The sequence below is a fragment of the Phallusia mammillata genome, chromosome 1, assembly GCF_965637545.1.
Source record: "Phallusia mammillata chromosome 1, kaPhaMamm4.hap1.1, whole genome shotgun sequence".
Classification (NCBI taxonomy): Eukaryota; Metazoa; Chordata; class Ascidiacea; order Phlebobranchia; family Ascidiidae; genus Phallusia; species Phallusia mammillata.
In genome coordinates, this window is record NC_137252.1 from 26,747,076 (window position 1) to 26,769,978 (window position 22,903).

General features: G+C 36.3%; 7 protein-coding genes across 7 annotated transcripts; all 7 read left to right on the forward strand.

Annotated features, from left to right (window-relative positions):
• Positions 1-1,008: 1,008 nt before the first annotated feature.
• On the forward strand, positions 1,009-5,214 carry LOC145209107 (uncharacterized). Its single transcript, XM_080079354.1, has 6 exons — positions 1,009-1,242; positions 1,835-1,928; positions 2,067-2,171; positions 2,553-2,731; positions 3,183-3,312; positions 3,888-5,214. The coding sequence occupies exons 1-6, from the start codon at positions 1,033-1,035 to the stop codon at positions 3,953-3,955; spliced, it is 786 nt and encodes a 261-aa protein (XP_079935480.1). The 5' UTR covers positions 1,009-1,032; the 3' UTR covers positions 3,956-5,214.
• A 1,128-nt stretch (positions 5,215-6,342) lies between these two features.
• Positions 6,343-8,615, forward strand: LOC145209108 (contactin-associated protein-like 5). Its single transcript, XM_080079355.1, has 3 exons — positions 6,343-6,703; positions 7,263-7,392; positions 7,631-8,615. Exons 1-3 carry the CDS (start codon positions 6,509-6,511, stop codon positions 7,810-7,812), a joined length of 507 nt encoding a protein of 168 aa, XP_079935481.1. The 5' UTR covers positions 6,343-6,508; the 3' UTR covers positions 7,813-8,615.
• A 71-nt stretch (positions 8,616-8,686) lies between these two features.
• Positions 8,687-9,958, forward strand: LOC145233947 (uncharacterized). The gene is made up of 2 exons (XM_080098709.1): positions 8,687-8,957; positions 9,488-9,958. The coding sequence occupies exons 1-2, from the start codon at positions 8,712-8,714 to the stop codon at positions 9,602-9,604; spliced, it is 363 nt and encodes a 120-aa protein (XP_079954835.1). The 5' UTR covers positions 8,687-8,711; the 3' UTR covers positions 9,605-9,958.
• A 30-nt stretch (positions 9,959-9,988) lies between these two features.
• On the forward strand, positions 9,989-12,168 carry LOC145233955 (contactin-associated protein-like 5). The gene is made up of 3 exons (XM_080098723.1): positions 9,989-10,256; positions 10,816-10,945; positions 11,184-12,168. Exons 1-3 carry the CDS (start codon positions 10,062-10,064, stop codon positions 11,363-11,365), a joined length of 507 nt encoding a protein of 168 aa, XP_079954849.1. The 5' UTR covers positions 9,989-10,061; the 3' UTR covers positions 11,366-12,168.
• A 71-nt stretch (positions 12,169-12,239) lies between these two features.
• Positions 12,240-13,511, forward strand: LOC145232431 (uncharacterized). Its single transcript, XM_080097056.1, has 2 exons — positions 12,240-12,510; positions 13,041-13,511. The coding sequence occupies exons 1-2, from the start codon at positions 12,265-12,267 to the stop codon at positions 13,155-13,157; spliced, it is 363 nt and encodes a 120-aa protein (XP_079953182.1). The 5' UTR covers positions 12,240-12,264; the 3' UTR covers positions 13,158-13,511.
• A 30-nt stretch (positions 13,512-13,541) lies between these two features.
• On the forward strand, positions 13,542-15,807 carry LOC145232440 (contactin-associated protein-like 5). The gene is made up of 3 exons (XM_080097067.1): positions 13,542-13,809; positions 14,369-14,498; positions 14,737-15,807. Exons 1-3 carry the CDS (start codon positions 13,615-13,617, stop codon positions 14,916-14,918), a joined length of 507 nt encoding a protein of 168 aa, XP_079953193.1. The 5' UTR covers positions 13,542-13,614; the 3' UTR covers positions 14,919-15,807.
• LOC145210105 (contactin-associated protein-like 5) lies at positions 15,586-18,458 on the forward strand. Its single transcript, XM_080079965.1, has 6 exons — positions 15,586-16,063; positions 16,885-16,978; positions 17,056-17,160; positions 17,350-17,519; positions 17,965-18,094; positions 18,277-18,458. Exons 1-6 carry the CDS (start codon positions 15,653-15,655, stop codon positions 18,456-18,458), a joined length of 1,092 nt encoding a protein of 363 aa, XP_079936091.1. The 5' UTR covers positions 15,586-15,652.
• The last annotated feature ends 4,445 nt before the right edge of the window (positions 18,459-22,903 follow it).

The window sequence follows — 22,903 nt, forward strand, 5'->3', positions numbered from 1 at the left end:
CTCCTGAGACCGGAGCAAAGAGAAGATAACAAATGTTAAGTGAAGTAGAAAAGCTCTAGGCTGTTGGTAATAAACGCGATGGCGGAAAGTGTAGCATTTGTGATTGCAGCTTCAGCCTGTGGTTGTAGACATTGCAGCATTAAGTCTATACGAGGGAGGTTTCTCACGCTCTGAGGTGAAACAGCGAGCCAGGACTGACAAGCAGAAAACCGCAGAAAGAAAGAAAGCCGTCATCCCACGGGGGGGGGGGGGGACAAAAACTCAAAAAGAAAAGAAAAGATAAGGGACGTGAAAACACGTCTGCCCGCTTGTTCCATTCTCATTTTACTGACAAGATTAACCGCCGAGTTTTGTGCTCCATTAAAAAACAGAAGAACATTAGTTGACAAAAAAGACAATGATTTTCTTTACTAATGAGCAGTTTAGACGGAACAGGAAAACGGTTAAGACTAAGATTAGTGGGGTTATCGAGCCAGACTTTGGGAAATCGGAAAGAGGATGGCGAGTTCTTTATGAAAGATGTCTTGGGGGCTTTAATTAGCGACTACCCAAACACATCCATGCATAACACAATATACACAGTGTGCTAATATCCTGCAGAGAGCAAAGCCCGACTTAGATAAAAAATAAGCTGAGAAACGGAACCTTATTTACCTTGGCCAAGCAAAGCGCATTGCGAAACCCACGACTAAAACGAAACAATGGATGTGTTTGTTTGATGAAGTAATTTTTTTCTTATTTTTATTGTTAAGACAAAGGTATAAAAATATTGGTAGGAACGAATGATTTACAAATATTCCTAACTTATTTGGAGAAAGTACCCACACTTTCGTATATTTTGTGATACAAATAACTACGAGTAAATAAGAGTATTTAAATTTGCAAGACCGGAAGGATGAATTCAACTGACAAACTTGCTACAAATGCGGCTTTGTACCTTGCCCTATTATCATTCAGGGTTTTGCGATATATTAAAAGGACTTTACAAAAAATAAATTGCAGATCTAAAAATTTAACACAAATTACAATAAAATGATATGTTTGCTGCTATCGCTGCTGTTGATAACTCAAAGTGTATCCCAAGACTCTTCATCCTCCGGTTGCAAAGGCAGCACAATTATTCAGTATTTTGGGAGTGACCAACATTTGATTCAGAATTCAGTTGGTCCATCAGGTCGTGGAGCACCTGGAGCACCCGGAAAAAGAGGACCTGCTGGCCAAATAGGGCCAATTGGTTCAAAGGCAAGTAAAACATGCAGTTCAAAAAATAACGGATTTTTGTTTTTAACATTTTAGGCTTGATATACTTTAGACTGGTAGACTTTCATGAAATCGAAGACAAGATTTTCATTTGACTTGACTTGTAGGAAACATTTTGCTTTTAAATAGAGCGTTTTTACAATTTCTTTTTCAACAACCTGCAACACCTGTAACTCACGACTTATTTTTGTCAGTTTTGTTGTTGTTGCTTTTAAATTTAGAATAATAGATTTATTGTATTCAATTTGGTTTTGAAACTAAAATTTTATCGCGTCCGCTCTTCAAAAAATACAAATATTTAGCAATGAAAACCCATAAATTAGTTTATCATCCCCGGAATACAACACTTTTAGTGTGTTTAAACTATTTCACAATAGCAAATAGGCTATGCCGTCAAAATATATAGACAAAGCTTGAGCATTGAGAAATAGCTCGGGGATTTGCCATGAAAGGTAATATTGATTAAATAATAGGAACACTAACTTAAAAGTGTAAAAAATCATACCTATTTTTGCTGCACTTTTATTCCTTGTATAGCCTACCTATCCTAAATTTGCCCTCTTCTGTTTGGCAGGGTGATAGAAGCAACAAAGGTCAAAAAGGAGAACCAGCATTTGCTTCGACAATTATGGAATTGAAAAGAGCGGTACTTAAATTAGAAAATTCAGGTACTTTTATCGCCTTCAACTCGCATCGTGGTTCTTATTTTTTATTTGTCATTTACTTACCAATGGATTTTTTTTATTTTTTTTTATTTTGCTTCAATTGATTTGTTTCAAGTATTGCTGTACAATTTATTTTCGCAGTTAACGCTGTACCCACAAACTGTGAAGAAGCTGCGGGATCGTCAGGATATTCTCTTATTTCGCCTCTCGGTCTGCAGGGAATACCCTTCTACGTTTACTGCGCAGGTTAGAACCATCAGTGTTGTTTGATGTCAAACTGATAAAATAACTGTGATAAAAGTTTACGTGTTTTTCACACAAACATTTAACCAATCCTGTTTACATTGTAAACACAACCATCCAAACAAAATTCAATTGGTCATTGGAGCTGGTAGAAGAATTCATTGTTTCCCATTCGATAGCTATTTGAAGCAGTGTTTCGTGACCATTAAAACTGTGTTTATGACAAAAAATGCCTCCACAAAGTGTCTCTTGCTGAGTAAAAAGATTGAAAACTATACTTCCTTGGGAGTAAAAAAGATTTTTTGCCAAACCAACAGCGTTGAAATACTAAGGTCACATTTTTTTTAAACCAACCTTTTTATTTTATTGTGGGTTCTGGAGCAGAAAAACCTGGATTATTTGGTACAAAGAGGGCGACTATTGGCCACGACAGCGAACATGAAATTACAGTTGATAAATGTGAATCTGAAAGGTGTTACAGAAGGACAGTAACATACGACACAAGCATGGAAAACATTGTTCGCCTTATTAATGCATCTCAACACTGCAGACAATTCATCAAGGTAGTTGGTAAAATCATTTAATCACCTGCCAATATGCAAATCCACTTGTAATTCCTGTTTAGGTTATTTATGTTTCGTTTAGTATTATTGCTGCATGCATTTTCGCTGAGGTTGGAGAAACATGTTTACTGTCACAGCCACTATGTAACTTCGCTTGAAATTCATGTTTGGGTTATATTTGGTTTATTATTATTGGCTGTAGTACACGCGTTTCCTGCTGCAGTTAGAGGAATGTGTTTTCATGGCGCATAACTAAACATGTGAATTAATCTTGCAGGTTTAAACCATTAAACCTCTTCCAAAAGTAAAACATATTTTTAGTAGCCTATATGCAGTAGTCACAAACAATGTATAAAACCAACTAGCGCCATAGAAAGCGACCAGGAGATGTATAAACGCCCAAAACTTGAATTTGGCTACATTGTAATTTCACAAACATTTTTGTTTTTAGTACCGGTGTCGAGGTTCCTTTCTGTTTAGGGATGGGAATTTTCAAGCAGCTTGGGTGTCTAGAAACGGAACCCTAAAAAACAACTGGGGTGGAAGTGAAAGAAATTACTACTGTCCTTGTGGAGAAACTGGTGAGTCATTTGTTTAAACCTGCAGAAAACCATTTTCTTTTTATATTATGGCCTTCCATTGTTTTTGAATTCGTTTGATCATTTTCATTTGATCCAATGGTTAACATTTTTCACATCCGTCTTTTGCTTGCACTAATTAAGGCATGCTTGTGGACAATCGTATTAAACAGTAGGTGTGCAGAACCGAACCGATAACTTTAAACTTTTTCGAAAATATTTTATAGGTAACAATTGTTTGCACACAGCCATACGGCAACAGTGTGATAAAAAAAATATACAACTAAAAGCATTGATGTTTGAATACTATTTGTATGTGGATGTGTATATATTTCACTGTTGACTAACATACATTTTTGGTGTTGCAATTAAAATCGAGCAATTTGAATGTATTGATTAGTTGTAGTAAATTATGTACAAACTGTAAGCCTATGCGAAAATAGTTCATCTATTACAGAAATTATTGGAACAAGAATTAGGGAATAGAATTCTAGTGAATGTTTTCTGCGTGTTTATAGTTGTGATGGGTTTTCACTGAACACTGCATTTTGCGTTAAAAAGTATATTTATTGTCACAGGGGCCTGGCGAAGAAAGAACATGGTGCGATATATTTTTTTGTCCCTTTTAAATATTAGTTATATTTAGATGCCTAACTGATCTGTGTTAAACATATTGAAACATAGTGATATTCTTGTCAATCAGCTGCAATTTGTTTCAACTTCAAACACAACAACAAAAATACGGGCGTGATAGTTCAGGCCACTACCATCTGTGTGACTAGAAGAGTTGTCAAAAAACTTTCCTAATGTGCACTTCTAAAACAATTGTTTAGCATTCATAATTTACTCTTAAAGTTGAACCTACAGCAATATCTTTGAAAGTATTTCTTATGATTCCGTTTGATAACGAACCGACAAAGGCATGCTAGCCTTTGGCTGCTAATAACAAGTCTGTCGAATCCTTTTCTTTCTGAGTAAGACAACTAATGGACAACAGGTCTGTCAGGTGTTAAACATTATACTACAAGTGTGCACGTTAAATGCCGACCACATGCTGCCTTGTAGTCAGGTTATTAGAATGGTCTGTTTTGTATCTAATGATATTGTTCAGTTAAAATTATTTTCCTTGTCTGGTGAAAAAAATCAGTTGAGCTTTTCCCATGTTATTGTGAGGGTTTTATGTTAATATGCAGGTAAACCACGGTTTGCCTTTCAATCCATTATTGATGCGCATGTACATTAAAAGTGCAAAGAAAAAAGTACACCATGTTTTGTTTGACAACCTCCGACGTCAGTGACAGTTATGTTATCTGTTACCATTGCCAACACTGCGCTGACGACTCTGATAAGAAGTCCACTTGATTAAACAAGAACATAGTTGCAGGTAAAGCATCCGGAAACCATATCATGTGTAATGTCGTGAATTTGGGCGAAGCAGTATGTGATATGACGTGGGTACAAGGTCGAGTGAGTAACGATGGCGAAACATGTTAAAAGTAATCTCTAACCATCAGACTCCTGCGTATTAGCAAGAAACGCAGTAAATGCTAACGTGTGTTAGGGGTGTTTTTTGAAATAATGCAATGATGTAGCCTTGCGTTAGGTAAATGCATTATCGCTAGATAAATAGTTATATTGCCCAAACTTGATGCATTTCTGCACAATTGAGTGTCACAAACAATTTGTGTACGTGACAAAAGTAAAAAGAATTAAATACCTTTTCTTGGTTTTCTAATTGCACTGCAGTACATTTTGTCCTCAAGATCGTTGTTTCATAGGGATCATTTTTTTGCAAAAGTGCTGACTAAAGTTCCTGAAACATTTTTTGTAGCTAACCTTGCAACTAGTATAAAATTTTAAAATTGTGTTAAAAACATGTTTCGTCTGCTGCTAACACTGCTGTTGATAAGTCAAAGTGTTTCCCAGGACACTTCATCCACCGGATGCAAGGGAAGCACAATTAATCAGTATTTCGGAAGTGACCATTCATTGATTCAAGACCAGTTGCGTCCAGTTGGTCCGTCAGGTCGTGGAGCGTCTGGGCCACCAGGAAAAAGAGGACCAGTTGGCCACATGGGCCCAATCGGCCCTAAGGTAAATTAAAACATTGTTTAGTAAGTATACAACTCTGTGAAAATTTGTGGATTTTGGAGTGGACATGTTCAGTGTTAAAACGACATGTTCTGCTTAACCTAATCCTTTTTACAGGTTTTGTGCAAAAAAACAATAGTTTGCTAACTTTGTTTATTTAATCACCGAACGTGGTGGAAAGGGTTACCAACAAATTTTGAAAACAGATTCAACACAATATATGTAAACACTAACTGTGTGCTGACAGGTGTATTACATGTTGCGTAGCGTATGGCCCTAACAAGTTGGTTCGATGCGGAGTCTGCTGGCAAATAAACTATGTTTGAGATATTAAGTAGTATCACCTTTGAAATATAAGATAGTACAAACATTTTATCAATTCAAAAGTTTTAGTTACTCATCATGCCCTAAATTAAAAAAGGCTTATTTACGCTTGTATTCATCTCTTAAAATGCTAAAAGTCCATTCACACTTCAGTAAAGATTATTAGGCACTTTATAAAAAAACAATAACACGATTTGTTCGCTTGGCAGGGTGATAGGGGCAGCAAAGGCCAAAAAGGAGATCCTGCCCTTTCTTCGACTATTCTGGAATTGAAAAGAGCCGTTAACCGATTAGAAAATTCAAGTATTTTTTTGATGTACAGTTAATCAAGGTGTTTTACAAATAGCAGTGCTCAAAAACGCTGCCATGCAATCTAAAACGAACTTGAAAATATACATATTTTTTCAGTTTTGTTGCTGTGTTTTGTCATTTTTGAGATTTAGTAAACATCCTGTTCAAGGTTCCAAAACATTTTTAAGTGGGTGTTATAGTATCCTGGGTCACCTTGAGAGATCATCAGGAGTGTCTCCTCGAAATTTCATGGTTAATTTGAAAATATTCATTTAAACAAGTTAATAAACCATGGGGTATGGCCGAAAATTTTTTTGCTACAAAGAACGTACTACAGCTTAAAAAAGCCGAGATCACAGTTTATATAATTTTTGACCTAGTGCACTTCATTATGGGACAAACGCAGTGCATTTAAAAAAAACGTATTTCGACCTCAAACCTTGTCAAAAACGTGTTCGATTTACAGTTTAATTTCTTACAAGTCACCGATCGCATGGATGTTGTTTTGTTTCACAATAACTTCACCCATTTACCAGTTACGTCAATTGGCCACGACAGCGAATATGAAATTGAAGCAGGTAACTGCGATCCAGCCAGATGTTACAAAAGAGCAGTAACATACACCACCAGCATGGAAAACATTGTCCGTCTTATTAATGCATCACAACACTGCAGACAATTCATCAAGGTATTTGTTAAAATAATTTATGCCTCTCCTTTGTAAATCCACGTACATTTCGTGTCCCGGTTATGCTTGGTTTATTGGCTACATGCGTTACGAGCTACGGTTGGTAGGACATGTTTACGTGACATGAAGCTAAACATATAAATTGTGTTTTCAGGTTAAACCTTTAAAACCTTTGCGAGTAAGTAAAACTTGCAATCAAATTACAGTAAAAAACACTGCAATCTTTTCACTAATATTGGTCATTTTGATATCGAGACAATTCCACAAAATTAAATACCTTAGAATCAAGTTTTGATTTCGGCATGATTGGAAGATTGATGGCAGCATAATATTACGTATTTTAATATCCAGCGTTTTTTTTAAGTTTCAAGGGTGAACAAAGGTTTGTTTTATTTTGTTCAAAATGTGTGCAAAACCAACTCAAATATGTCTCTGAAGCAATAAGCCACAAACTATGTATAAAACCAACTATCGCCATAAAAAAAACAGGCAAAAGGTGTAAAAAAACTAAAATTTGAATATGGCCACATTGTGATTTCACAAGCATTTTTGTTTATAGTACCGGTGCCGAGGTTCCCTTCTATTCCTGAATGGAGATATTCGTGTAGCTTGGGTGTCTAGAAATGGAACTCTGAAATACAACTGGGGTGGAAGTGAAAGAAATTACTATTGTGCGTGTGGAGAAACTGGTTAGTCCGGGTCGAATATTTAAGGCTGCAGAAAACCACTTTCTTTATATATTGTGCCCTTTCCGTGTTTTTGATAGTTTTTAAATCTGTATTTGCTTGTACTACGGCTTGCTGTACAAGCACGACCTTGAAGTGATAAACCACACGTCGAAATAATTTTTGATCCACTTATAGATTTCAATTTTGGCCTAAGTTTTTGTGAGTATAGTGACTGAATTTGTATGTTTCTTTGTTGTAGGAACATGCATCGACAATAGTCACAAATGCAACTGCGACCAAAACTCAGGATCTGTAACTACATCGGATGAAGGATATCTAACAAACAAAGATGATCTACCAGTATCTGAAATGCATTTCGGAGACACTGGGGACAGCGGCGAGGCTGGTTGGCACACCCTGGGAAAACTCGAATGCTGGTAAAGGCACTACTCACAGTAATGCTTGATTTTGTGGCATCTGTTTATAGTCAACCTGTATATACACGTTTTTATCTGGCGTATGTCATAGACTTGCTGTAAAATTATAGACGCGACTCTGTTCCACTTTTCCATTGAAAATACGCTATTTTACAACTCGACGCACACGACTATAAATTACAACGATTCAAAGTGTCCAAAATGTTACTGTAAGTATATTTCCTAAGGTACGTTGTAAACCGACCTTATGGCCTGCAGTTGATCGATTTGCAAAAAGCGATAAAAACATTTATTTGTTTGCTGTATGTGTATTTCAAGCTTTCGCATTCACCATTTATCCTTCCTTCAACGTTTGCACTTTACGGTATAAGATGGCCACACAATTAAGGCCATTTGTTTTCATAATAAGACTTAATACTACTGTATACTGGTAAAATTAAACCTCTTTTTGGTACCGTGATTTTATTTGTCTTAGTAAAATTGTAAATTTTCTTGTCTTTTACCCGCGGACTCTTGGTAAACCAAAAAGCCTTCCAACTTTTTTGGTTTGATCTTTCTGTTTTGTAAAGGCGAAAATGCCAACATTTTCAAAACGTACCATGGGTGTATTATAATAAATCATTGCTGTATGCCTCTCGTCATGCAAGAAGCATTTGCTTCAAACAACTAGTTCTGACGCAAAATTGATGGATTTACACACACAGTAATGTCACGAAAACGTTTTGTACGTGACCAAAAATGCTACAAATATCCTTGCCTGGTTTCCAATCGTTTTTGCCATTTGAACAAGTTAGTTATTTCAGACTATTTTTCAGAATCGCAAACGTAGTGACAAAAGTTCGAGAGACATTTATTTGCTACTGTTTTAACAAAGATTATTACCTTTCTGCAGATACACCAAAAATGTATTTTAAAGTTGTTTTAAAAAACATGATTTGTCTGCCGCTAACACTACTGTTGATAAGTGAAAGTTTATCTCAAGACTCGTCATCCACTGGTTGCAAGGGAAGTACAATTATTCAGTATTTTGGGAGTGATCAGCATTTGACTCAACATCAGTTGCATCCAGTTGGTCCGTCAGGTCGTGGAGCGTCTGGGCCACCAGGAAAAAGAGGACCAGTTGGCCACATGGGCCCAATCGGCCCTAAGGTAAATTAAAACATTGTTTAGTAAGTATACAACTCTGTGAAAATTTGTGGATTTTGGAGTGGACATGTTCAGTGTTAAAACGACATGTTCTGCTTAACCTAATCCTTTTTACAGGTTTTGTGCAAAAAAACAATAGTTTGCTAACTTTGTTTATTTAATCACCGAACGTGGTGGAAAGGGTTACCAACAAATTTTGAAAACAGATTCAACACAATATACGTAAACACTAACTGTGTGCTGACAGGTGTATTACATGTTGCGTAGCGTATGGCCCTAACAAGTTGGTTCGATGCGGAGCCTGCTGGCAAATAAACTATGTTTGAGATATTAAGTAGTATCACCTTTGAAATATAAGATAGTACAAACATTTTATCAATTCAAAAGTTTTAGTTACTCATCATGCCCTAAATTAAAAAAGGCTTATTTACGCTTGTATTCATCTCTTAAAATGCTAAAAGTCCATTCACACTTCAGTAAAGATTATTAGGCACTTTATAAAAAAACAATAACACGATTTGTTCGCTTGGCAGGGTGATAGGGGCAGCAAAGGCCAAAAAGGAGATCCTGCCCTTTCTTCGACTATTCTGGAATTGAAAAGAGCCGTTAACCGATTAGAAAATTCAAGTATTTTTTTGATGTACAGTTAATCAAGGTGTTTTACAAATAGCAGTGCTCAAAAACGCTGCCATGCAATCTAAAACGAACTTGAAAATATACATATTTTTTCAGTTTTGTTGCTGTGTTTTGTCATTTTTGAGATTTAGTAAACATCCTGTTCAAGGTTCCAAAAAATTTTTAAGTGGGTGTTATAGTATCCTGGGTCACCTTGAGAGATCATCAGGAGTGTCTCCACGAAATTTCATGGTTAATTTGAAAATATTCATTTAAACAAGTTAATAAACCATAGGGTATGGCCGAAAATTTTTTTGCTACAAAGAACGTACTACAGCTTAAAAAAGCCGAGATCACAGTTTATATAATTTTTGACCTAGTGCACTTCATTATGGGACAAACGCAGTGCATTAAAAAAAACGTATTTCGACCTCAAACCTAGTCAAAAACGTGTTCGATTTACAGTTTAATTTCTTACAAGTCACCGATCGCATGGATGTTGTTTTGTTTCACAATAACTTCACCCATTTACCAGTTACGTCAATTGGCCACGACAGCGAATATGAAATTGAAGCAGGTAACTGCGATCCAGCCAGATGTTACAAAAGAGCAGTAACATACACCACCAGCATGGAAAACATTGTCCGTCTTATTAATGCATCACAACACTGCAGACAATTCATCAAGGTATTTGTTAAAATAATTTATGCCTCTCCTTTGTAAATCCACGTACAATTCGTGTCCCGGTTATGCTTGGTTTATTGGCTACATGCGTTACGAGCTACGGTTGGTAGGACATGTTTACGTGACATGAAACTAAACATATAAATTGTGTTTTCAGGTTAAACCTTTAAAACCTTTGCGAGTAAGTAAAACTTGCAATCAAATTACAGTAAAAAACACTGCAATCTTTTCACTAATATTGGTCATTTTGATATCGAGACAATTCCACAAAATTAAATACCTTAGAATCAAGTTTTGATTCGGCATGATTGGAAGATTGATGGCAGCATAATATTACGTATTTTAATATCCAGCGTTTTTTTTAAGTTTCAAGGGTGAACAAAGGTTTGTTTTATTTTGTTCAAAATGTGTGCAAAACCAACTCAAATATGTCTCTGAAGCAATAAGCCACAAACTATGTATAAAACTAACTATCGCCATAAAAAAAAACAGGCAAAAGGTGTAAAAAAACTAAAATTTGAATATGGCCACATTGTGATTTCACAAGCATTTTTGTTTATAGTACCGGTGCCGAGGTTCCCTTCTATTCATGAATGGAGATATTCGTGTAGCTTGGGTGTCTAGAAATGGAACTCTGAAATACAACTGGGGTGGAAGTGAAAGAAATTACTATTGTGCGTGTGGAGAAACTGGTTAGTCCGGGTCGAATATTTAAGGCTGCAGAAAACCACTTTCTTTATATATTGTGCCCTTTCCGTGTTTTTGATAGTTTTTAAATCTGTATTTGCTTGTACTACGGCTTGCTGTACAAGCACGACCTTGAAGTGATAAACCACACGTCGAAATAATTTTTGATCCACTTATAGATTTCAATTTTGGCCTAAGTTTTTGTGAGTATAGTGACTGAATTTGTATGTTTCTTTGTTGTAGGAACATGCATCGACAATAGTCACAAATGCAACTGCGACCAAAACTCAGGATCTGTAACTACATCGGATGAAGGATATCTAACAAACAAAGATGATCTACCAGTATCTGAAATGCATTTCGGAGACACTGGGGACAGCGGCGAGGCTGGTTGGCACACCCTGGGAAAACTCGAATGCTGGTAAAGGCACTACTCACAGTAATGCTTGATTTTGTGGCATCTGTTTATAGTCAACTTGTATATACACGTTTTTATCTGGCGTATGTCATAGACTTGCTGTAAAATTATAGACGCGACTCTGTTCCACTTTTCCATTGAAAATACGCTATTTTACAACTCGACGCACACGACTATAAATTACAACGATTCAAAGTGTCCAAAATGTTACTGTAAGTATATTTCCTAAGGTACGTTGTAAACCGACCTTATGGCCTGCAGTTGATCGATTTGCAAAAAGCGATAAAAACATTTATTTGTTTGCTGTATGTGTATTTCAAGCTTTCGCATTCACCATTTATCCTTCCTTCAACGTTTGCACTTTACGGTATAAGATGGCCACACAATTAAGGCCATTTGTTTTCATAATAAGACTTAATACTACTGTATACTGGTAAAATTAAACCTCTTTTTGGTACCGTGATTTTATTTGTCTTAGTAAAATTGTAAATTTTCTTGTCTTTTACCCGCGGACTCTTGGTAAACCAAAAAGCCTTCCAACTTTTTTGGTTTGATCTTTCTGTTTTGTAAAGGCGAAAATGCCAACATTTTCAAAACGTACCATGGGTGTATTATAATAAATCATTGCTGTATGCCTCTCGTCATGCAAGAAGCATTTGCTTCAAACAACTAGTTCTGACGCAAAATTGATGGATTTACACACACAGTAATGTCACGAAAACGTTTTGTACGTGACCAAAAATGCTACAAATATCCTTGCCTGGTTTCCAATCGTTTTTGCCATTTGAACAAGTTAGTTATTTCAGACTATTTTTCAGAATCGCAAACGTAGTGACAAAAGTTCGAGAGACATTTATTTGCTACTGTTTTAACAAAGATTATTACCTTTCTGCAGATACACCAAAAATGTATTTTAAAGTTGTTTTAAAAAACATGATTTGTCTGCCGCTAACACTACTGTTGATAAGTGAAAGTTTATCTCAAGACTCGTCATCCACTGGTTGCAAGGGAAGTACAATTATTCAGTATTTTGGGAGTGATCAGCATTTGACTCAACATCAGTTGCATCCAGTTGGTCCGTCAGGTCGTGGAGCGTCTGGGCCACCAGGAAAAAGAGGACCAGTTGGCCACATGGGCCCAATCGGCCCTAAGGTAAATTAAAACATTGTTTAGTAAGTATACAACTCTGTGAAAATTTGTGGATTTTGGAGTGGACATGTTCAGTGTTAAAACGACATGTTCTGCTTAACCTAATCCTTTTTACAGGTTTTGTGCAAAAAAACAATAGTTTGCTAACTTTGTTTATTTAATCACCGAACGTGGTGGAAAGGGTTACCAACAAATTTTGAAAACAGATTCAACACAATATACGTAAACACTAACTGTGTGCTGACAGGTGTATTACATGTTGCGTAGCGTATGGCCCTAACAAGTTGGTTCGATGCGGAGCCTGCTGGCAAATAAACTATGTTTGAGATATTAAGTAGTATCACCTTTGAAATATAAGATAGTACAAACATTTTATCAATTCAAAAGTTTTAGTTACTCATCATGCCCTAAATTAAAAAAGGCTTATTTACGCTTGTATTCATCTCTTAAAATGCTAAAAGTCCATTCACACTTCAGTAAAGATTATTAGGCACTTTATAAAAAAACAATAACACGATTTGTTCGCTTGGCAGGGTGATAGGGGCAGCAAAGGCCAAAAAGGAGATCCTGCCCTTTCTTCGACTATTCTGGAATTGAAAAGAGCCGTTAACCGATTAGAAAATTCAAGTATTTTTTTGATGTACAGTTAATCAAGGTGTTTTACAAATAGCAGTGCTCAAAAACGCTGCCATGCAATCTAAAACGAACTTGAAAATATACATATTTTTTCAGTTTTGTTGCTGTGTTTTGTCATTTTTGAGATTTAGTAAACATCCTGTTCAAGGTTCCAAAAAATTTTTAAGTGGGTGTTATAGTATCCTGGGTCACCTTGAGAGATCATCAGGAGTGTCTCCACGAAATTTCATGGTTAATTTGAAAATATTCATTTAAACAAGTTAATAAACCATAGGGTATGGCCGAAAATTTTTTTGCTACAAAGAACGTACTACAGCTTAAAAAAGCCGAGATCACAGTTTATATAATTTTTGACCTAGTGCACTTCATTATGGGACAAACGCAGTGCATTAAAAAAAACGTATTTCGACCTCAAACCTAGTCAAAAACGTGTTCGATTTACAGTTTAATTTCTTACAAGTCACCGATCGCATGGATGTTGTTTTGTTTCACAATAACTTCACCCATTTACCAGTTACGTCAATTGGCCACGACAGCGAATATGAAATTGAAGCAGGTAACTGCGATCCAGCCAGATGTTACAAAAGAGCAGTAACATACACCACCAGCATGGAAAACATTGTCCGTCTTATTAATGCATCACAACACTGCAGACAATTCATCAAGGTATTTGTTAAAATAATTTATGCCTCTCCTTTGTAAATCCACGTACAATTCGTGTCCCGGTTATGCTTGGTTTATTGGCTACATGCGTTACGAGCTACGGTTGGTAGGACATGTTTACGTGACATGAAACTAAACATATAAATTGTGTTTTCAGGTTAAACCTTTAAAACCTTTGCGAGTAAGTAAAACTTGCAATCAAATTACAGTAAAAAACACTGCAATCTTTTCACTAATATTGGTCATTTTGATATCGAGACAATTCCACAAAATTAAATACCTTAGAATCAAGTTTTGATTCGGCATGATTGGAAGATTGATGGCAGCATAATATTACGTATTTTAATATCCAGCGTTTTTTTTAAGTTTCAAGGGTGAACAAAGGTTTGTTTTATTTTGTTCAAAATGTGTGCAAAACCAACTCAAATATGTCTCTGAAGCAATAAGCCACAAACTATGTATAAAACTAACTATCGCCATAAAAAAAAACAGGCAAAAGGTGTAAAAAAACTAAAATTTGAATATGGCCACATTGTGATTTCACAAGCATTTTTGTTTATAGTACCGGTGCCGAGGTTCCCTTCTATTCATGAATGGAGATATTCGTGTAGCTTGGGTGTCTAGAAATGGAACTCTGAAATACAACTGGGGTGGAAGTGAAAGAAATTACTATTGTGCGTGTGGAGAAACTGGTTAGTCCGGGTCGAATATTTAAGGCTGCAGAAAACCACTTTCTTTATATATTGTGCCCTTTCCGTGTTTTTGATAGTTTTTAAATCTGTATTTGCTTGTACTACGGCTTGCTGTACAAGCACGACCTTGAAGTGATAAACCACACGTCGAAATAATTTTTGATCCACTTATAGATTTCAATTTTGGCCTAAGTTTTTGTGAGTATAGTGACTGAATTTGTATGTTTCTTTGTTGTAGGAACATGCATCGACAATAGTCACAAATGCAACTGCGACCAAAACTCAGGATCTGTAACTACATCGGATGAAGGATATCTAACAAACAAAGATGATCTACCAGTATCTGAAATGCATTTCGGAGACACTGGGGACAGCGGCGAGGCTGGTTGGCACACCCTGGGAAAACTCGAATGCTGGTAAAGGCACTACTCACAGTAATGCTTGATTTTGTGGCATCTGTTTATAGTCAACTTGTATATACACGTTTTTATCTGGCGTATGTCATAGACTTGCTGTAAAATTATAGACGCGACTCTGTTCCACTTTTCCATTGAAAATACGCTATTTTACAACTCGACGCACACGACTATAAATTACAACGATTCAAAGTGTCCAAAATGTTACTGTAAGTATATTTCCTAAGGTACGTTGTAAACCGACCTTATGGCCTGCAGTTGATCGATTTGCAAAAAGCGATAAAAACATTTATTTGTTTGCTGTATGTGTATTTCAAGCTTTCGCATTCACCATTTATCCTTCCTTCAACGTTTGCACTTTACGGTATAAGATGGCCACACAATTAAGGCCATTTGTTTTCATAATAAGACTTAATACTACTGTATACTGGTAAAATTAAACCTCTTTTTGGTACCGTGATTTTATTTGTCTTAGTAAAATTGTAAATTTTCTTGTCTTTTACCCGCGGACTCTTGGTAAACCAAAAAGCCTTCCAACTTTTTTGGTTTGATCTTTCTGTTTTGTAAAGGCGAAAATGCCAACATTTTCAAAACGTACCATGGGTGTATTATAATAAATCATTGCTGTATGCCTCTCGTCATGCAAGAAGCATTTGCTTCAAACAACTAGTTCTGACGCAAAATTGACGGATTTACACACACAGTAATGTCACGAAAACGTTTTGTACGTGACCAAAAATGCTACAAATATCCTTGCCTGGTTTCCAATCGTTTTTGCCATTTGAACAAGTTAGTTATTTCAGACTATTTTTCAGAATCGCAAACGTAGTGACAAGAGTTCGGGAGACATTTATTTGCTACTGTTTTAACAAAGATTATTACCTTTCTGCAGATACACCAAAAATGTATTTTAAAGTTGTTTTAAAAAACATGATTTGTCTGCCGCTAACACTACTGTTGATAAGTGAAAGTTTATCTCAAGACTCGTCATCCACTGGTTGCAAGGGAAGTACAATTATTCAGTATTTTGGGAGTGATCAGCATTTGACTCAACATCAGTTGCATACAGTTGGTCCGTCAGGTCGTGGAGCACCTGGGTCACCAGGCAAAAGAGGACCTGTTGGCCAAGTGGGACCAATTGGTCCAAAGGTAAATACTTTTTAGGGACAAAATCTTGTCGGTGTGTTTGTTATTGTTATTACGGCAGCTTTGCAAGTACAGTGTTGCCCTAAGTTCAAAACATGAGTCATGTGAGTAAGTTACGATATTTAGGATAATATTGTAACGGAAGTTGCATTTTGCTCTTATCGTGACTTGACACGAGTCCAAATTTTGAATTAGAGTTTAGAGACACATTTTGACAGACGAAAGACAATTGTTCCTAATCAGCATATTTAGCCTTGTTTTAGCGACATTAAGCGACACGGTTTTGTTCCACAGTAGGTTTTGCACACGTAGAGATAAAACTGTCTTCATTTGTTTAAAGTGTCAAACTTTTACCTAATGTCGGTGGCAAAGGTTAATTGTGTCAAAATGTTTAAGAAAACGTTTTAGTACCTGGCCGGGTGCGTTTAAGTATAGCATCAAATTATCACACAAGACTCAGTTTTGACTTGTTTCTGTGTAGAAATAAATCGTCTTGAATTGTAGCTCGTGTATTTCATAGGTGAAAGGCTTGATAAGAGCTGAATACAGATCTAAAATGGAAACCCGGTCCTACTTATATCTCTGACTAGCTAAAAATTTGTACGTGTAGTATGCTAAACTACACACTAAACGTGATAATAGTAGCATGTCTTGTAGATATTTTAATAGCAGACGTTTCCACTTACAAAACATTGTTTTTCAAGCTTTGAAAAAAGTATTTTATACTGCGGCTTTGTTTTGAAACCATTGATTCTGTGACACCTTCATGAATGTATGCAAAATTTTGCTACCCGCAATAAAGTTTTTATCATATGGTTGAATAGGGTGAACTAGGCAGCAAAGGCCAAAAAGGAGAACCTGCGTCTGTTTCTACAATCAGGGAATTAAGAAACACAATTTCCCGCTTGGAACGCTCTGGTATTTTATGATTGCTGGCATTTTTCTGTTTTGTGTATATCAGTTTTTCCACAAAGTTTAATTTTTTGCTTGATTAGTAAATGCTGTGCCCACCAGTTGCAATGAAGCTGCAGTGTCGTCAGGATATTATCTTATTTCACCTCTGGGGATTCAGGGAATACCCTTCTACGTTTACTGCAAAGGTAAAAAATTAAGTTGTTAAATACCTTCATATGAACCGGAAATAAACCAAGCTACGTAATTGCGTAAACTATTGCGTTACTCATTGATACCACTTTAATGCAAGTAAGCTAATTAACTTTGATATCACTTTAATGCAAGTAAGCTAAAAAAATTAACGTTTCAATAATTGCTACACTTAATTTACATAGCTGATTCATCTGTGAAAAGAGCATCGATTGGCCACGACAGTGAATCTGAAATTGTTACACGAAAATGCGAACCACATAGATGTTACCGAAGGACAGTAACATACGACATAAGCATGGAAAATATCGTTCGCCTTATCAATGCATCTCAACACTGCAGACAATATATAAAGGTAACTGCTAGCTAATACAAAAAATCCAGTGTGCATGGCCCAATGATTGACCTGATACCAAATAAAATAAAGGTCTCCCAAGCATTTCCACATGACAAGTGCGGTGGAATGCAAACCCACCACAGGAGTCTTTCCGGCGCTCGCGATCTACCAACTGAGCTAACTAAACCGCAATCAGGAAATCATTTTTTATTAAGTTATTGGGAGAAAATTTCTATGCTTTCAAAAATCAGTTTTCAATTGATATTTTTTTGCTGCAGGTTTAACACATTTTTAGGTTTTATAAGCTAGCTGTGATTTCCAACTGTCTTCCAATTCAGCACAAACTCATTGTTATCCACCGTTAAACAATGAAACTGGTTTAACATTTATTTCTAAGACCAATTTTACATTTGGTAGCCCATAATATTCACGTTGAATAGATTAAACCAGTAAATATTTTTAGTATCGGTGCAAAGGATCTCATCTACGCAATACCAAACATGTTTACGCAGGCTGGGTGTCAAGAAACGGAATACTGAAATACAACTGGGGTGGAAGTGAGAGAGACAGCTATTGCGCGTGTGGGGAAACCGGTACGTCTATGCCATAGACATAGATAGACTCTATGGTATATTTAAGTGTATTTTTAACGGGTTGACACACAGTATATATGCCATCCACAATTCCTTTGCACCTTAACAGAATAAAAACGTTCTTAATCTCGGAATTGTTTTTACTAATTGCATCGCATAAAATCATTCTTTGTTTGATCAAGGAACGTGTATCGACAATAACTACAAATGTAACTGCGATCAAAACTCAAATGATATAACTACTTCGGATGAAGGATACCTGACCAACAAAGATGATCTACCAGTAACCGGAATGCATTTCGGAGACACTGGGGACAGTGGAGAGCGTGGTTGGCACACTCTGGGAAAACTTGAATGCTGGTGAAAAGAATGCCTAGATAGATATAATCAAACTATAATGCCATTATATACTTATCAGACATGGGGTCGAATACACGCGTCCTGTATTCGAATACTTTACGAATACCTGCATGACTGTATTCGAATTCATGAATACTTTGGCAATTTTTGAGTGACAGCAATTCGAATGGTATTCGAATAAAACGAATCAAGTATTTGTATTCATGAATTGTTGACCAAACTACAACGACAAGTAATTCGAATACTATTCGAATAAACCAAGGCATGTATTCGTATTCGAGAATTCTAAGCACTTTTTAAAGTTCGGCAATTCGAATTGTATTCGAATAATGCGAGTCAGGTATTCGTATTCACGAATTGTTTCGTAATGTTAAGGTGGCAGCAATTCGAATTGTATTCGAATAAAGCGTGTCAAGTATTAGTATTCATGAATAGTTGACCAAAAAACAACAACGTGTAATTCGAATACTATTAGAATAAACCCCAAGCGTGTATTCGTATTCATGAATACTTCGTACTTTTTGAGATGTAGCAATTCGAATTGTATTCGAATTAATAGTTCTAGTTATTTGTATTCACGAATTGTTCAGTTGTTGTAAGAAGCAAACAATTCGAATAACATTCAATTTGTTGCGGAAAATAAAAGAAATAAGTTGCGGAAAATAAAAGAAATAAAATGCCCCGAAACTTAAAAGGTATTCGATCAAAAAGTAACATGGGTTTATGAATTGCAATTTTATTGGTAAAAATGTAAACCAACGAGCTTTTTTGCCACATTAGCTTGACTGATTTAAGTCTCCGTTATAACAATTTCACCAAATTTACATGAAATGTTTGCTTCATGAACACGCTACACCTGTCATGTGCTGAGAACAACCCAATGTTGCAAGCTTTGTAACACAATTCCATTTATGTAACGTCACAATTAAACTTCTATATGTCATTGTTTCGTAACATAAACAAAAACTTGTCAAATCAGGTCACATTCACTGCCAATTTGAATTGTATTCGAATCTATTTGGCAACAATATATAGCAAAATATTCTCGACTACTTCTAGTCTGGAGGTAATCGACAATTCGAATTGTATTCGTAAAAATGTAGTCATGTATTCGATTTTACGTATCTTACGTTGCCAAAGGCTGACAACAATTCGAATTGTATTCGTAAAAATGTAGTCATGTATTCGATTTTGCGAATTGTTACCTAGCCACAGGCTGACAACAATTCGAATGGTATTCGTACAAATGTAGTCAAGTATTCGATTTTACGAATTGTTACCTTGCCAAAGGCCGACAACAATTCGAATTGTATTCGTAAAAAATATCGTGTATTCGAATTTGCAAATTCTTAGGTTGGCAAAAACCTACAACAATTCGAATTGTATTCGAATAAATTTACTCAAGTTTTTGTATTCATGAATTGTTGGTTCAAAAGTTAACTTCAACTATTCGAATTGTATTCATGGACTATCGAACGAAAGCCAAAATCATTCGAATACAGCACGAAGGTGCCAAAACCTGTATTCGAATGCATTCGAATACGAATGACGAATGCGAATGGCCCCATGTCTGATACTTATACTGACTTGTCGTATATTCCATCCTTTTAACCGCTGCGTCGTACACTACCATGCGTCATACAAACTATCTCCATTTTCGTATTGCATTGAAAATCGGCACACAAATTTCAAACCCAAATCACAAGGATCGGTTATGTACAACATAGGGTATGGATGATGTACAATATCATATTGCTGACATTTGTTTTGGCCAAGGCATACCGTGGAAAATCTATGACAATGACACAGTTGAGCATGTCCAATTATAATTAAATTTTGTTGCTGCATAAGTTTTGCAATCGCGCTGACTTTCGCAAAATGTGTTGCTCATCTTGCTTGAGAGGCTGGGATTAAACGTGACGCGAAAAATCTTGGTCTAAGGTCATATTTTAGTGTACAGAATTTGAGTGGCATTGCGATTGCGTCGGAGAAGAAATAAATTTAATGCCATGAAGCTGCATTTTCTTGTTTTATTTTCACACGGACTGTTATCATTTAGTGTTAAAATGCAAAGAAAGCTCGTTTTACTTTATTTGGAAAACATAAAAGTACAATGCAAACACTATGAAAATGTATAACCCCGAAGCTCTACCCGAATCCGAATCTTTTTTTAGCATTCCGTTTGGGCCTGGAGGTTTTATTGACAGGTCTAGATTAAAACTAAACAGTAATGGGCAATGGCTTTACCTGAACGTTTAATGGCTGTTTGGCATCACGTTAAGTCCAGCCACTGTCCGCTAAGCTAGGTAATTTGTATTTTTGTTAAATTACGGAAACAGAATGGGAAGTCAGGGCCGAATCAAGTCCGTTTGTTAAAAAAAAGTCTGAACCAGATCCGGAAAGCCTGGCCCGACCTGACTTAAACACACGTAATCCTGTTAGTAGACAATTCTATTGCCCACAAGACACAAAAGACCGTGACAAAAAAGGGTACTGATTTTATATAAAGTATAAACCAGGGGTTCTTAAGCAGGGGTGCACGCACCCCCAAGGGGTGCGAGAACTGTTCCTAGGGGGTGCGGGGATGGTACATCATTAAAGTTGGTTAGGTCTATTCTATATAAATACAAAAACCCAGGGGGTGCGAAAATTGGTAGGTGATTTGAAAGGAGTGCAGCAAGGAAAAAAGGTTAAGAACCACTGGTATAAACTATAGTCCGGAATTTCCCAGACATATCTGGAATTTCTGTGAAAAATCTATGCACGACAATAAAGTTATAATTAACCAAGTTTGAAAATTAAACAATTCATACCATTTTAAAGCACCTACATTTTGAAAACAAATCAAGCACTCGTGATCACAAGGTTCACTAAAAGGTTATTTTGTAACCTTTTTCACACGGTAACATCCTTGTGTTTCTTGCTAAAACACAGGTATCAGGTCGACACAAATGCTTGTGACATGTTAGTCGGCGGATGTATATCAGACAAGGTACGTTATGTTTAAATCGAAAATCGAATGAAATAAATTTCTTCTCAGTGTCATTAGCTCAGCATAGAGAGTGGTAACAGTGTACCCTCCCATTTACTTCCAAAATTGTCCAACAAAATGTCGTGGACTTTTTTCTTGGCTTTTTTGATCTGTATGAGAACCAGTCATGGATTCGAAGGTAAAACGGATATATTTTTTAAAACTATATAAATATTTGTGCTTTTGCAAAAAGATTTTGGCATAATTCGATAACTAAATTTTGTAAGCATTGGTGACGCAACATTTACTTTTATTTTTTATTATTTTACTCACTGTTGGCTTAGTGGGCGCCTTATTAAGTCGTGTGTGCAATTTAAAGCAGGACTGGTGATTGATAACAATTTATCGAAATATATATGTTTTTTGGTTGCAGTGACGTGCGAAACCGAGTTTTCTGAATTGAAACATTCCATCACAAAACTTCTGTGCCCTGATAACTGCTGGAGGCAACATTCAACTTTGTGTGGTGACCGTGTTTACTCCAGGGGTCCGGTGTGTCTAGCTGCTATGCAGGATCAATGGATTGACGGTAGGTGACATCGTTCGTTTAGCTTTTACCCTGCCTTTTAAGTATTCTACCATGGCTGTCCTAAAAAGGAAATACGGATACCTCTTTTATCCATACAACTAAATTATTGTGTAAACTAATAGCTTGTTGTTTTTGAGTTTCTCCTCATGTTGATATGTGGTTTTGAGCGGGTCCAACTTTTAGACTCAAAACTGGCCTGATTCCAAAAATATAAGCCCGAAACCTACCAAACTCAAACATTTAACAAATTCTAACTATTCCCATACTCCCGTGATTCCCGCTTAAACCAAACTAAGTATTATGACAAAACATGCATTGTTGAGATGTAAAAAGCAACAAATCTGCCATTTTTTGCATAGTTTGTAATCAGGCATAGTTTGAAATTAGAAATTTTTGCTTAGTTGAAAATCATGCATCTAAACGTTGTTTTCAAAAAACTCCTAGGCCCATACCCGAAACGGTGGTTGTCGGTGGCGCGGGTTACAACTCGGACACAAAGACACACAAACAAATAGCATAACTAAGTGGAGGTTCTTGTCCTTTTATTCCTCACTTTGTAGGTGGTGGTGGACCAGTGGTTGTTTTTCGAAATCCAAATAGCAATCGCAATCATTACAGTGGAGGAAATCGAAATGCAGTGACGAGTAATTCATGTTCTGCCTCTGGAAGCTCCTACTCCTTTGAAAGTAAGTGATGAAATCCAAACATCCGTAACGTTAAATTTGGCTAACAAGTTTTGAAATTGCCTTTGACAAAAATGTTGCGTTCTTCAAACACAGAACCCTAATACGAATCCCGATCAGTGTTTTAGCGTTGTAATATGGGTTACTGAGATTGGCCCACAATGCGCGAGAAAAGGTGACGGAACCAATATTATCATAAAATTATT